The sequence below is a fragment of the Podarcis melisellensis genome (assembly GCF_964234715.1).
Source record: "Podarcis melisellensis genome assembly, chromosome: 4".
Classification (NCBI taxonomy): Eukaryota; Metazoa; Chordata; class Lepidosauria; order Squamata; family Lacertidae; genus Podarcis; species Podarcis melisellensis.
In genome coordinates, this window is record NC_138531.1 from 68,199,582 (window position 1) to 68,211,858 (window position 12,277).

General features: G+C 41.0%; 1 protein-coding gene across 1 annotated transcript in view; it reads left to right on the forward strand.

Moving 5' to 3' along the window:
- The first annotated feature begins 13 nt into the window (after positions 1 to 13).
- The window catches only part of CIP2A (cellular inhibitor of PP2A), a 28,701-nt gene continuing 16,437 nt past the window's right edge, over positions 14 to 12,277 (forward strand). The window contains exons 1-9 of the mRNA XM_081908406.1: positions 14 to 1,065; positions 3,293 to 3,440; positions 5,079 to 5,191; positions 7,000 to 7,094; positions 8,309 to 8,405; positions 9,310 to 9,432; positions 9,698 to 9,843; positions 11,313 to 11,388; positions 12,005 to 12,229. Coding sequence (XP_081764532.1) covers positions 964 to 1,065; positions 3,293 to 3,440; positions 5,079 to 5,191; positions 7,000 to 7,094; positions 8,309 to 8,405; positions 9,310 to 9,432; positions 9,698 to 9,843; positions 11,313 to 11,388; positions 12,005 to 12,229 — 1,125 coding nt within the window. The 5' untranslated portion in view covers positions 14 to 963. The remainder of the gene's footprint in view (positions 1,066 to 3,292; positions 3,441 to 5,078; positions 5,192 to 6,999; positions 7,095 to 8,308; positions 8,406 to 9,309; positions 9,433 to 9,697; positions 9,844 to 11,312; positions 11,389 to 12,004; positions 12,230 to 12,277) is intronic.

The window sequence follows — 12,277 nt, forward strand, 5'->3', positions numbered from 1 at the left end:
TTTTTTTAGGAAGGAGGAAGGCCCATTTTTTAGGGGTTCAGGTCAGAGTTGTTGAGCTTTTTTGAGGTGGGGGTGAAGGGCTAAAATGTTAAATGTTTTTGAGCTTCTTTGGGGGGAGCCAGTGATCTATCATAGATCACGATCTACCTGTTGGACGTTCCTGCCTTATCTGATTGCCTTTTCTAGGTAGCCTGGCCATTCCTTTGAGATGTTAAATAAACCGGTACTGTATATGCATGGGGAATTGTAATGCACTGTTGCGCTTATTGCACGAGAGACACAGAGTAGCACCGTATCTTGATTCAAGCATGCAAACCAAATTGGCACAACACACGCACGCCACAATAGGAAACGGGCCAGTTCACCGCTGCTTGTTGTGATGTTTGTCCGGCCACGTTACTTCCGCGGCTATTCTCTTTCATCTCCCACCGGACGGCTGCGCCCACCCCGGACCGGCTTCGCGTGCGCATCCGCCACGAGAGCTCCCACGTGAGGAGAAAAGCATCACCTCACCAGCAGCCACAGGACAAAAATAGCGCCGCTTGTGACCCTTCCCTCCCAGCATGCACCGGGGGAAGGGCTGCTTCGCTCTCGAGCTCGCCCTGGTTCCCACAGAGCTGCTACTTCGCCACACGACGCGAAAGAACCACCGTCGCGGACGGAAATAACTGTGCCCCGGCCGCCCACTCCGTCTAGCCTCGATTTCTAGGCTACGAGGGGGGTGTCTCGTGCTATTGTTTTGTCGCCCCCGTTCCTCCCCCCGCTCCCCCCCTTTAGACTGGGACGAGAGGACTTCAACGGCTGTCCTCTCCAACCTCCCGGCATGCACCGGGGCTTCCGGCCGGCGCCGGGGGCTCCTCCTCGCGTCAAAATGGCGGCCAAGGCGCCAAATACGATTTTCTGACGGCGGGATTTGAGGCGCTGCGAGGGAAGGTCCGCGGAGGCGGCTGGCCCGGCAGCGCTATGGACGCGCCGGCTTGTATGAAGTCGCTGCTCCTCGCGGCTTCCCAGTACCGGGCTGCGCGGACCCCGCCCAACGCAGCGCTGCTGCAGCGGAGTCTGGAGGTGAGAGCAGCCGAGCGGAGCTGCTCGGTGTGCGGCTTTCCGTCTCTCGGCTAGGCTGGTCGCGGGTGCCTGGCCAGGAGTGGACGGAAGCGTCTGGGAATGGCCCTTTTCCTTTGGGGTTTCTGTTTTTAGGAGTTTTCTCTCGAAAGCAAAACACCAGCAACAAACAAACCCCGATGCGCACAGCGAAAAAGTGCCTTGCAGATAAAGCGGCCGAGGCAAACGTAACCTTTGAAAACTTAACCTGGCAGTAAGCCCTATTTGGAGATCGTGGGGACCTAAAGTGCAATTTTCTACATTATTTGAAAAAAGAAGCGAGAGGTAGGGGTGGAGATTGGAAGCGGGGAGGGAAAATACACCTCCGTTTGATTTCTACTGGTTCGTTACCTGGCAGGCATATAACAGGCCTGCTCACAACAAAGGAAGCTGCCATACATATGCAATCATCAGCAAAAACGGCAAGGTTTTTAGCGGGAGCAATTAGAATAAGATATATTATTTGATTATTCATGCAAACCTCCAAAATATATTTTGCATAGTTAAGTTCTTACACTTTATTTTATTGCTATGGCTAGTGGCTGTTGCAAATAAAGATTCTTAAGCATGCTGTACAATTCCTTGATTGCATATGCACTCATATTTGCAGTGTGTGTTTGTAGTGGTTACTGCAATGTGTGCTTTGTGGCACTGCTGTTAAAGCAGGGATGGGGTCCTAGTGGCCCTCCAGGCGAAGCTGAATTTCCACTCTGATGATTGACCTGTGGATTGAAACTTATCTAGCTGGAGTCCAGCAACATATGAGGGCTAGAATGGCACATCATAAGGAGCATATGATTCTGAAACCCTTTAACTCAGGGTCTCATCACGGGTTTTTTTCTTTTATTTATTGCACTTTATTTTATAGCTTGCTGTATTCCATGGACTTGGAATGGCTTACGTAATTTCCCCCTCAATGTTAAAAGCCCTGATCTGTGGGATTCACAATCTGAACCTGGTCACACACTGTGGTTGACCATGGAGACTGCTCTGTGTCCTTTCTGTTTCAGAGGTATGGAAGGTGGTTACAGGGAAGAGGACCACCAAACTTATGGAACTTAATCTCTACTGAGGCTCCCTTGGATCGTTCTGAAATCAATCTATACAGGCAACTCCCAATTTACACAGCGGTTACGTTCCAAAGCACCACACATTTAAGTGAAATTGCATATTGCATGGTCGAACACATCAAACACATCTAAGATGGTTGCTGCCTGTATACACTTGTATTAAAAAAAGGCATTCAGAATCAACTGATTTGGGAAATTTTGTTTAGGTGCTTATTCTGATTGCTTTGGTTTTCTGGTTTGCTTATTTTATATTGCTTCACAAACCCCTTTTGATGTTCAGAAAGGTGGAGGAGATAAATCTTAAATAGGGAACACCAAAATTCATTATTTATCTGAACTACATTTTGCTTAATTGTAACCTTGACCCACTCTGGAAAGTGGGTGCTGTGGAAGAAAGTGTTTATCCAAAGGCATTTGGCAGTTCTTGTAGCACTGGAGCCTATATTGCCTATTTTCAGTTGGAAGCCACTTGGTTAGTTTTTTTAATTAATTAAAATGCATAGAACAAGTCTGAAAATACTCTTATTGCAGTTAATAAATCTATGTAGAATTTCCACCAGCTCCCCAATTCTGTCAGCATACAGTATTCAAGTTAGAATTCTTGCAGATCTGATAGAATTCAGACAAAAAACTACCTTTAGCCACTTCTTGAGAGCCTCAATTTTGTAAGCATCTAGGTTGAAGTGTTCTTCTGAGGGTGCATTCACAAGGACACTTTTTTTCAACTGTCAGTTTTGTTCAACTGTCATACTTTTGGAAGATGCTGTTAACATGTAATCTTGCTCTACTTGTAGAACTCTTTTTAGAAGTATGGTAAAGACATAACATATAGTAAGTTGTTGTTTATGTATTTGATTATGTACTTATTTCAAAGAATGATCTTTGAAAAGAATGGCTCCACTCTAAATTAAGCTCTGCTAAGTTCTATTGATTTTTGCGAGAGAAAGTTAAGGATACTGTACTATGTCTTTTCACTTCATTGAAAGTGAGTTCGTATTTCACTTAGCTTTGTGGAAGACTGCTGTGTATTCACTAGAGTTCCAATATACTTAAGGAGTCTTTGGTTTAGTGTTACTATTTAGCTTCAGTTAGTAGTTACCATATTAAATACATTTTTCCAGGTCATCTCAGGATTGAAGCTGACAAGATTTTTTGCATCGAACCAGATTTTACCAAGTGAATGTCTATGCTGCTTAGTGGAACTCATTGAAGATCCAAATACAAGCCCCCAGTTAACCCTGAATGTGGTAGGCTTGCTCTCTCAACTGGGTAAGCCTTAAATACATTTGAGTTGCATATCCTGAGCTGTTTAATACTTTATAGATCATGATACTTCATAATTACAGATAAAGTGTAGTGTAAAACTTATGATTGGCTCTGATTTCTTGCATACTTTTGTATATAACTTTCTCAGACATCACACTAAAATGTAATGTTAGAGTGTTCTGATTGTCATAACCTAAATTTCTTGGCTGGATTTTTTTTTTAAAAAATAATGTTTTAAATATTAAATTTATTGCTTTTGTGCAGCTCATGAATGCAACAACTTAGTTATTGTAAGAAAAGCAGGAATACAAAATCAGTGTCTGGACTTAGTAATGCATTGGATGAGGTCAATAAACTGAAGTACAATCCTAACAAGATGGATGTGGGTGGGTAGTACTTGGACTCCAGGAAATTGGTATTCACTTGCTCTGGATGGGAGCAGGGATACAGGGTGGGAGTACTCCTTGATCCATCATTGTCACTTGATACCTGGAGTGCCTTTTATTACCTATGGCTGGTTCACCACATGTGACATGATAGCTTTGCCATGCTGATCACCACTCTGTTAGCCTGGTTGGAGTTCTGTAATATGTTGGGGCTGTCCTTTTAAGAGTATATGGAAGTGCATAACTCAGCTGCTAGAATTTTGACAGGTTTAGCCAGAGCTGTTCATATTGCACCTATTTTGAAAGATCCATATTGATTGCCTATCTGTTTCCAAGTCCAATTAAAGATGCTGATGCATCTTAAAACCTTGTAAGAATTGGAACCTACATTCTGTAGTGCTTCCTTCCATAGCAGCCTCCCCATGTCTTATCTTCTGGAGAGGCTCTGCTCCAAGTACCTTCTTTAATAGATGTATATTGTGGTTCCACAAGGAGAAGGCTCTTTGTTCAATGGTGCCACAACTTTGGAATGGCGTCCGTATGATGGCATGGCTGGCACTGAAATTACAAGCTTTGGTGCTAGTTGAAAACCTTCCTATTTGACCAAGCATTTTAAATTTTAAATTTTAGATGGCCTTTGGAATTGTGCTGTATTTATAAGTTGTATTGAATTAATTCTATTCACACTTTTGTATACTTACACAAACTTTTGATGAATGGTTAAAAAATATTTTTAAATAAATGGTATGGTGATTTGAATGCTTCTGAGTGAGCAGCGATATACCTCGGGTTACATAGGAGGCCCCATTAGCTAAAGTGGTGCATCAGGTTAAGAACAGTTTCAGGTTAAGAACAGACCTCCAGAACAAATTAAGTACTTAACCCGAGGTACCACTGTAGTGTAAAGCTAGAGATATGTCAACATTACTTTAGGAGATTTTATTGCAGATATGCCAGAATTTGGAGGAATATGTTAACTGACCTTTTGTTTTAAGATGGAAATTTACTTGTTTCCAGTGTGTAAGACTAGATCTATAGAAGCAGCTAGCATTTCTTCTTAATTTGCTTAATTAAGTTACTTTATATCCCAGCACATTTCAGGAAAATTAAAAAAATAGGCTCAAAGTCTCTTTATTAAAATATAATTGGCTGTTGGATGGAAATTTTGCTTAATAAATTTTCTGAAATATTTTCTAATTGCCTTTGTTCTTGACACGTTGCTTCTAGTGACTATGTGCGTATGTTTATATTTTAGTTTTAGATAATGAGATCAGAGAAGCCCTTCTGAATACTTACAATTTGTGTAGTGTCCTGGCAGGTGTGATTCATCGAAGTTCTATCAATCTTCTTGATCCAGTATTATTACAGGTAACATAATGTAATGCTTAACACTTCATCTAGTGGGAATTATTTTTTGTAAGTAATGTAAAGCTTTAAAATTATTTTTAGCTATGTTTTGCCTTTCTTCCATGGAACTCAAGGCTATGTGCACATGGTTCTGGGGGCGGGGGGGGGGTCCTCCCACCCAAGCACACATGAGATCCAAACCTGCTTAGGTGTCCTTGCCATCAGACTATAGCTGAAATGCAAATGTAGAAATTTCTAATAAAATGTGGAAACGTAATGGCACGCCTGCCTTGCTTGATTTAAATAGATTTGTATCCTATAGCCATGGAACAATTATTTCTGCTTCATGTTCTTTTTGGTGTGAAATAATGGGTTAATCTCATCTTCACTAAAACTAAAACTTGATTGACTAGAGTCAGTTTTGGTTTTATTCCACCCCCTCCCCTGGCCAACTACTGGTTTCACATCTGCACTTCAGTGATTAATTCCCCTTGATGATTAATAGTCTTAGGGTGCAATCAGCCAGGATGAGCACCTTAGGGTGAAGCGCTTTTCTGGCTCAGCTAATGTTAAGTCCCCAGCCCCAGCACATAACTTGCTCATCCAAGTGAGCCTAAGCTGGCTGAATCTAGGCCTGTGTAAGTCCCAAAAATATGTTCTGGGGTGCGGCAGGAGCCTGACCATAGAGTGAGGACTTAGGGTGGATCCTAAGCCCATTCAGCTTGGTCATGTGATCTTGCAACTTGGTGTAGAACATTGAACGGCATGTTTCCCCTCTTCCAGGCTTAAGCTTGCTTCATAACAACTTCCTGTGCATACAATTGAACCCTTAGCCCAGTTGTTTTCAACCAGTGTGCCTTGAATGATAATCAGAGGTGGCACGGGCAACATTAGTCTCTGTCTTTCTTTCTTTCCTTCCCTCCCTTCTCTGATGTCCTCTTGCATCTCTGCCTCCCAAAGGCTTGTGCGGCTGTTATGTTGCAGCAGTCCTGGCTACAAACTCCCTCGGCAAATGGTGCCTCTGGGGTTGGTCATGGGGTGCTGGTTGCAGGAGCTGAGGTGGCCTTGGAATAAGCAAGCAGGTGGTGAGGGAGGCCAGCTAGCCAGTCCACCAGCCCTTACAGTTGGACAGACAAGTGGGAGGCCAGGCAGGCACTGTGCTGGCCTTTCTTGTGATTGCTGAGTGCAAGGCCTGCCTGGGAGCTGAGTGTCCAGTGCCGAAGGGGAGCCTTTCCAGCATGCAGGCCCAGCAGCGCCTGCTGCTGCCACTGCAGCCTCCCAAGGTAAGGTGCTGGCCTCACGTTCACCTTTGGACAGTCTTTGTTGATCCACTTAGGCTGAAGGCATCCTCTTCCCAGGCCCCTGGTAGGTGGCATGAGGAGGTACCTCTCTTTGGGGTTGGAGCGGGCAGCTCAGAAACCAGGAGCGGCTACCTGGAGGACTCCCAAGGAGAGAGGAGAGGAGGCTAAGGGAACACTTCACAAGGGAGAGTATTCAAAAAAGGGTGAGAGGCTGCTAGTTCTGCAGGCAAGGGGTGACATAACTGGACTCATGGGTCCCACAGAAAGAATGTAGCTGGTCAAGGGAGCTGTGGACTCAAACACTTTGAAAACCTCTGCTTCAACCTACTAATTAGTTGTATAAACTGAATTTTTAGAAGACTATTAATCATCAAGGAGGAATGATTTTAATAGTTTTAAAATAGTATATTATCTAGTTCCTAATCTGAAAATGGAATGCAGTGGCTCTAATATACATAAATACTTCCCTAATTTCTAGAATTTACATCTTTTAGTTGTATCATAATTTGTTTTTTTCTCCCCCTCAAGAGTATTCAACTGCTGCAGAAATTGACCTACAATGCAAGAGTATTCCATGGCAGTACTAATATTGATGACTTAATTTCATTTCTTATGCACCATATGTAAGTACCTCGTAGGATTAAATCTTTATCTCAGTAAGGCTACAGTTGTATACTTGACCATCTTGGAGTAAAAACCGCTGAGCTGTTTTCAGGGAGGTAGTTAAGGCCTTGGGGCAGCGAGAGAAAGGGCAGGTGCATTTTAAGGAACAGAAGACTTTTAGACTGAGGATGATAGAACAGGAAGGCCAAATATTTTCCAGCAGAGGTATATTCATAGAATCGTAGAATGTAGAGTTGGAAGGGACCACGAGGGTCCTATAGTCCAACCCCCTGTAACGCAGAAAACTTTTGCCCAACATGGGGCACCCATCCACAACTCTGAGATTAAAAGTCTCATGCTCTACCGACTGAGTCAGGAGATGGGACAGAGGTAGTGTTGGTGGGTAGAGCTGAACTTGCAATAAGCAAATTCCCTGCCCTCCTCTCCACTTCCCAGGTGGTTTCATAGAATCATAAAATCATAGAATCTTAGAGTTGGAAGGGAGCCAAGGGTCATCTAGTCCAACCCCCTGCAATGCAGGCATCTCAGCTAAAGCATTGATGACAGATGGCCACCCAACCTCTGCTCAAAAACCTCCAAGGAAGGAGAGTCCTATGCAGATATTTGTCATACCCACTCCTGTTTAGTTTCAGAGGAGAGTTTAATTGGCCACCTTCAGGTCAGTCTCTAAAATGCACTAAAGTAAAAGTAGCATATGTATTTGGGCAGAGGAAGAAGACATATAACTTTTGTTTTCAGTAAAATTAATAAAGCTAATTACACTTGGGTTTTCATTCTCCTTAGTGGCTTCTCTTCTGCAAGAAGTGTTAAGTCCTACCACTAAAGTCATTATGACACCAACAGCTGTATGTGGGTGGGCAAACTGATAAGTGTTTTGAACGGCTTATGCGGCAATCCTGTATACACTAACCTTGGAGCATGTCCTGTTAAACTCAGTGGAGCTTACTTTTGTAGGATTGCACTCCGTGCATAATTATAAAGTGAGCAGCACATAGTTTGATAAATGATAGGTATAAGCATACAGCAATTCCAATGCAGTGATTTACTTGTGTTCTGCATATGGGATCATTCTACTGATTTGGATAACAAAGTGAAAGTTGCTCTGAGGGGATAATGATTAACTTGAAGGAATCAGTTTTATAAGAAACGAAGTATGGAATTCTAATAAACATGTTAACAAAGCAGATTGCTTTATTGTGGGCTTTTATTTTAGTCAGTCTACAGAAGACGAGTTAACAATACCATGCCTAGGACTTATGGCAAATCTGTGTCGACACAATCTATCCATTCAAGCACATATTAAGTCATTGGTAAGAAACTTTCTTTATTGAAATCTTTTTGAAGAAAGGGGAGTCTAATCATTTGAGCGTGTGAAACATTAGCACTTTAAGTGAGCAAGTAGGAGTTGATTCTTTCTCTTGATCTTATATAGCAGATGAGCACAACCATTATCTCCAAAGAACATGGAAGAAATTAGAATTTCAAGAAATGGCTTGGTTAATCTGGGGAAATTTCCTTCTGTATTTACATATTTAGCAGAGGTGGTAAAGACATTTCCTGTGTACCTTCAAAACTACAGGACTATAGTCTCATGCTAATGAGCCCAGAGAAAATGATTACACTAATGTAATGCAGAAAAGAAGTCGAGAATGAGGACTTTCCACAGCACTTGGATATGACTCCTCTTGCTTTTGATTATTTTAACAAACACTAGATCTAATTTTGGCCAAGTTCATCGGTAAAGGTCTTTTATATAGATTTCATATTTCCTCATTTTTTTCTCCCTTTCGCTATGCTAATATTTCTGAAATCCAAATCCTCAAAAAATACACTTCACTTCTCAGTGAACACCAACATTTTGCAATCTTTCACAAATGTGTATGAATCTCATTGATTTCAGTGGAAATTTGCATATAAATAACTTCAGAGATGAAGTGTAAACTTTTATTTTCTTGAGTTGGCCATCCTGGGTCTCTACTGTCCTTCACACTCTAACGGTTTCTAAACATAATTTCAAAGTAACATTAAAATAAAACATTAATGCATTATCGGTTCCAATGGATATTTGTGAAATGACATGTATGTTCTATGGGGAAGCAATCTTTTAATTAATCTTGTGAAATGGTAAGGAATAGAATATATTGACTTAGGCAGCAACAGGTTACACTCAAATGCAACTTTTTCTAGGAATGTTTTTTCTCCTCTTTGTACTAGACAAATGTGAAGAGTTTCTATCGTACTCTGATCAGTTTCTTGGCCCACAGTAGTCTAACAATGGTTGTATTCGCACTTTCAATATTGTCAAGTCTTACATTAAATGAAGAAGTTGGAGAAAAGGTAAGGATGTGTTCTTTTCTTCTTTTAAAGAAATAACTTCTACTTCAGGCATGTTAATCTTGCCAATAATAATATTTGTGGCAGGATGTGGAATAACACCAGCAACCTGTGCAAATCAAGTAATGCAGGCCTGTTCTACTAACTATGCATATCTTTTATCCAATTGAATCATATTTATTGCTATCATATTTCAGGTTTATAGGTTTGCATTGATATAGCTGGGAGTGTGATGGTTCATTATTGTAAATCAGAGCTCTTTGTTTAGCTTTTCCATTCCAGAAATATTCATCAGACTTTTCAGCTGATATTCAACATTCTTGTGAATGGTGATGGAACACTAACAAGAAAGTACTCGGTTGATCTTCTCATGGATCTCCTGAAAAATCCCAAGATTGCAGTTTATCTTACCAAGTATGTCTTCAAAATAAACCTACCTACAAATATTATTTTGGGGGCTCTCTGTTACTGTTCCTTAATTTGTGTGTCCATTTTTGCATGTTTTTCTGTCCTAAGATCTGTAATCATGTGACTTTAAAGGTGACAGAAGCTAAGTTTTCTACTTCAGTCTTCCCTGAAGCCCTTTGTGCATAACTATGGTGAGAAGACTGGGATTATAGCCATCCCAATGTAAGGCAAGAGGCAGGCTGGACTTGACTCTTGAGCACTTTTCCTGTGGTGCTTCAAAATTTCAAAGTACAGTAAAAGATTATGATGGCCACTGTTTCATTCAGCACCATTTTAGAAGATGTATTCCCTTCTGTTTGTGAAACAGGCCTGCGGAGCAGACATTTTCAATAATCATGCCCTTAGATGTCATTTCTCCCTCCTGCTGCCACTGAGAAAGAGCTGTAGAGTATCCAGCTGCCTGACATTTTTGGTGTTAGCATCCATTTTATTCCCAGGAAGATGTGTCAATAAATATCTTTATTCCCTTGCACCAGAATATAATTTTATATCACTCATGCCCATTCAACACATGTGGAATGTAAGGCAAGAGGCAGGCTGTTATCACCTGCTAGATCTGAAATTTCACCATATTGGAATCAACAGAAAATGAAATTATGCTCCTTTTCTTATTTGCAGTCAGTTCCTATAATGCTGTAATCAACAGCAGGTCTCCAGCTGTATTCCAAGAGCAGCAGAATCTAATTTTCAGAATAGATATTTGAAACATGTATGGCTTTCTAAATGGAAAGCAAATAGGTTCTCAGTATTCATACAGGCATGTTTTGCTGAGAGAGAAGTTCCAACTGACTCCTCTCCCATAGTGTTTCTATTCAAAGTGTTCATTACCAGAACATTGAAATTTTAAGAAGTGGTGTCTCCATTTGTTTGCTTCCCCCACCCCATTCCCCATCCCCTTTTCCTTTTGTATGACATATTTCTGTTTGTAAGCCTGTAGGCAGGGAGACCTTGTTTTTATTGATCTTATGTAAGTCTTTTTGGCCGAAGAGCAAGATAAAAATGCTTAAATGACATTTGTGCATAGAACTGTCATATTTGCATTAGGTTTTATGTCTTGCTTAATTAGAATTGCCTTAACAACATGTAAGAATTTGGACTTTATTTTATGTGCTGTGAATTAGACATTGGGATTGACACCCAGACTCAAAAACACTTGTTTGATAATATTGATTTATAGCATTGATATGCTGTGTTTGGGCTATTTTTACTCTTTTAGTTGGTGTATTAGCCCTTGTAGCCAGTCTTTCCTAGCACCACTTACTGTGACTCATTGACATTCTTCAATAGTTAAAGCTACAACATCTAAACTAAAAATGAATTATGAGCAATACTCAAGAAATCATCCTTTTGATTGTTGAGTAATGTTTCCAAAATGAAAAATGTATTTCAACATTTTTTTTCTTTTAACAATGTAGATATGAACATTTTACCTCCTGCGTCACTCAGGTATTGGGTCTCCTTCATGGAAGGGATTCTGATTCTTCAGCAAAGGTACTTTGCAGCTAAATATCTTTGTAGTGATACGCCTTAACAGAATCCAGATACTGAGCATTCTTCTTACATCCATCCTTAACTTTAAGTAAATGCCTTGAAATATGGTGAAACACACTAATGTTGATACCTACGTATTTTGGGCAGCTAGGCTTGTATGGATCACGTTGTGCTTACTATTACAGTAAGATTAAACTTTACTTACAAGCCAAGTAAGTCACATTATATGAATGAGTGTGTGTATTCAAATAAAACAGTTTGCAGATTGTGTAGAAAGTTACATCCTCATGTGAGGAAAATGTGTGTGTTTGAACTGTGGCTGTGAGGTTTACGCTCTGTTCAGTTCCTTCATATTTTGTGAACACTATTTCCACCATGCTTTTGTATAAGATCTCCCTGATACGATCCCTGAGGGCAGAAGCGAGAGAACTGTAAACATTTGGCATTTGCAGGCTGAATGCATCAGTGGTATGTTTCCAGTATAATACAGACTTGTATATAGGAGGTCAGATTTTTGGCAGGTCCTTTACAGCTGTAACATGGGTAAAACAAGCAGTTTATTTGTGTGTCGAAACTTTCCATTACTGTAATCTGAAAGATAGTCATTTCTGCTTAGGTGTTGGAGTTGCTACTTTCCTTCTGTTCGGTAACGGAACTCCGTCACATCTTGCGTCAGGCAATATTGGAGCCAAATAAGGCAAGCTGTGGGAGCACAAGACTTGCAACTCGATCTAAGCCTTCAGAGCCATCTGTCCTCTTAGTACATTGGTCAAACCAACCACTGGAAGCATCCGAAAACTGCTCAGCTCTTGCATTGGAGCTGTTCAGAGAGATATTTGAGGTACCAACTTCTTTTACAATTGGCTTCAAATTTCTTCTCAGCGAGCCA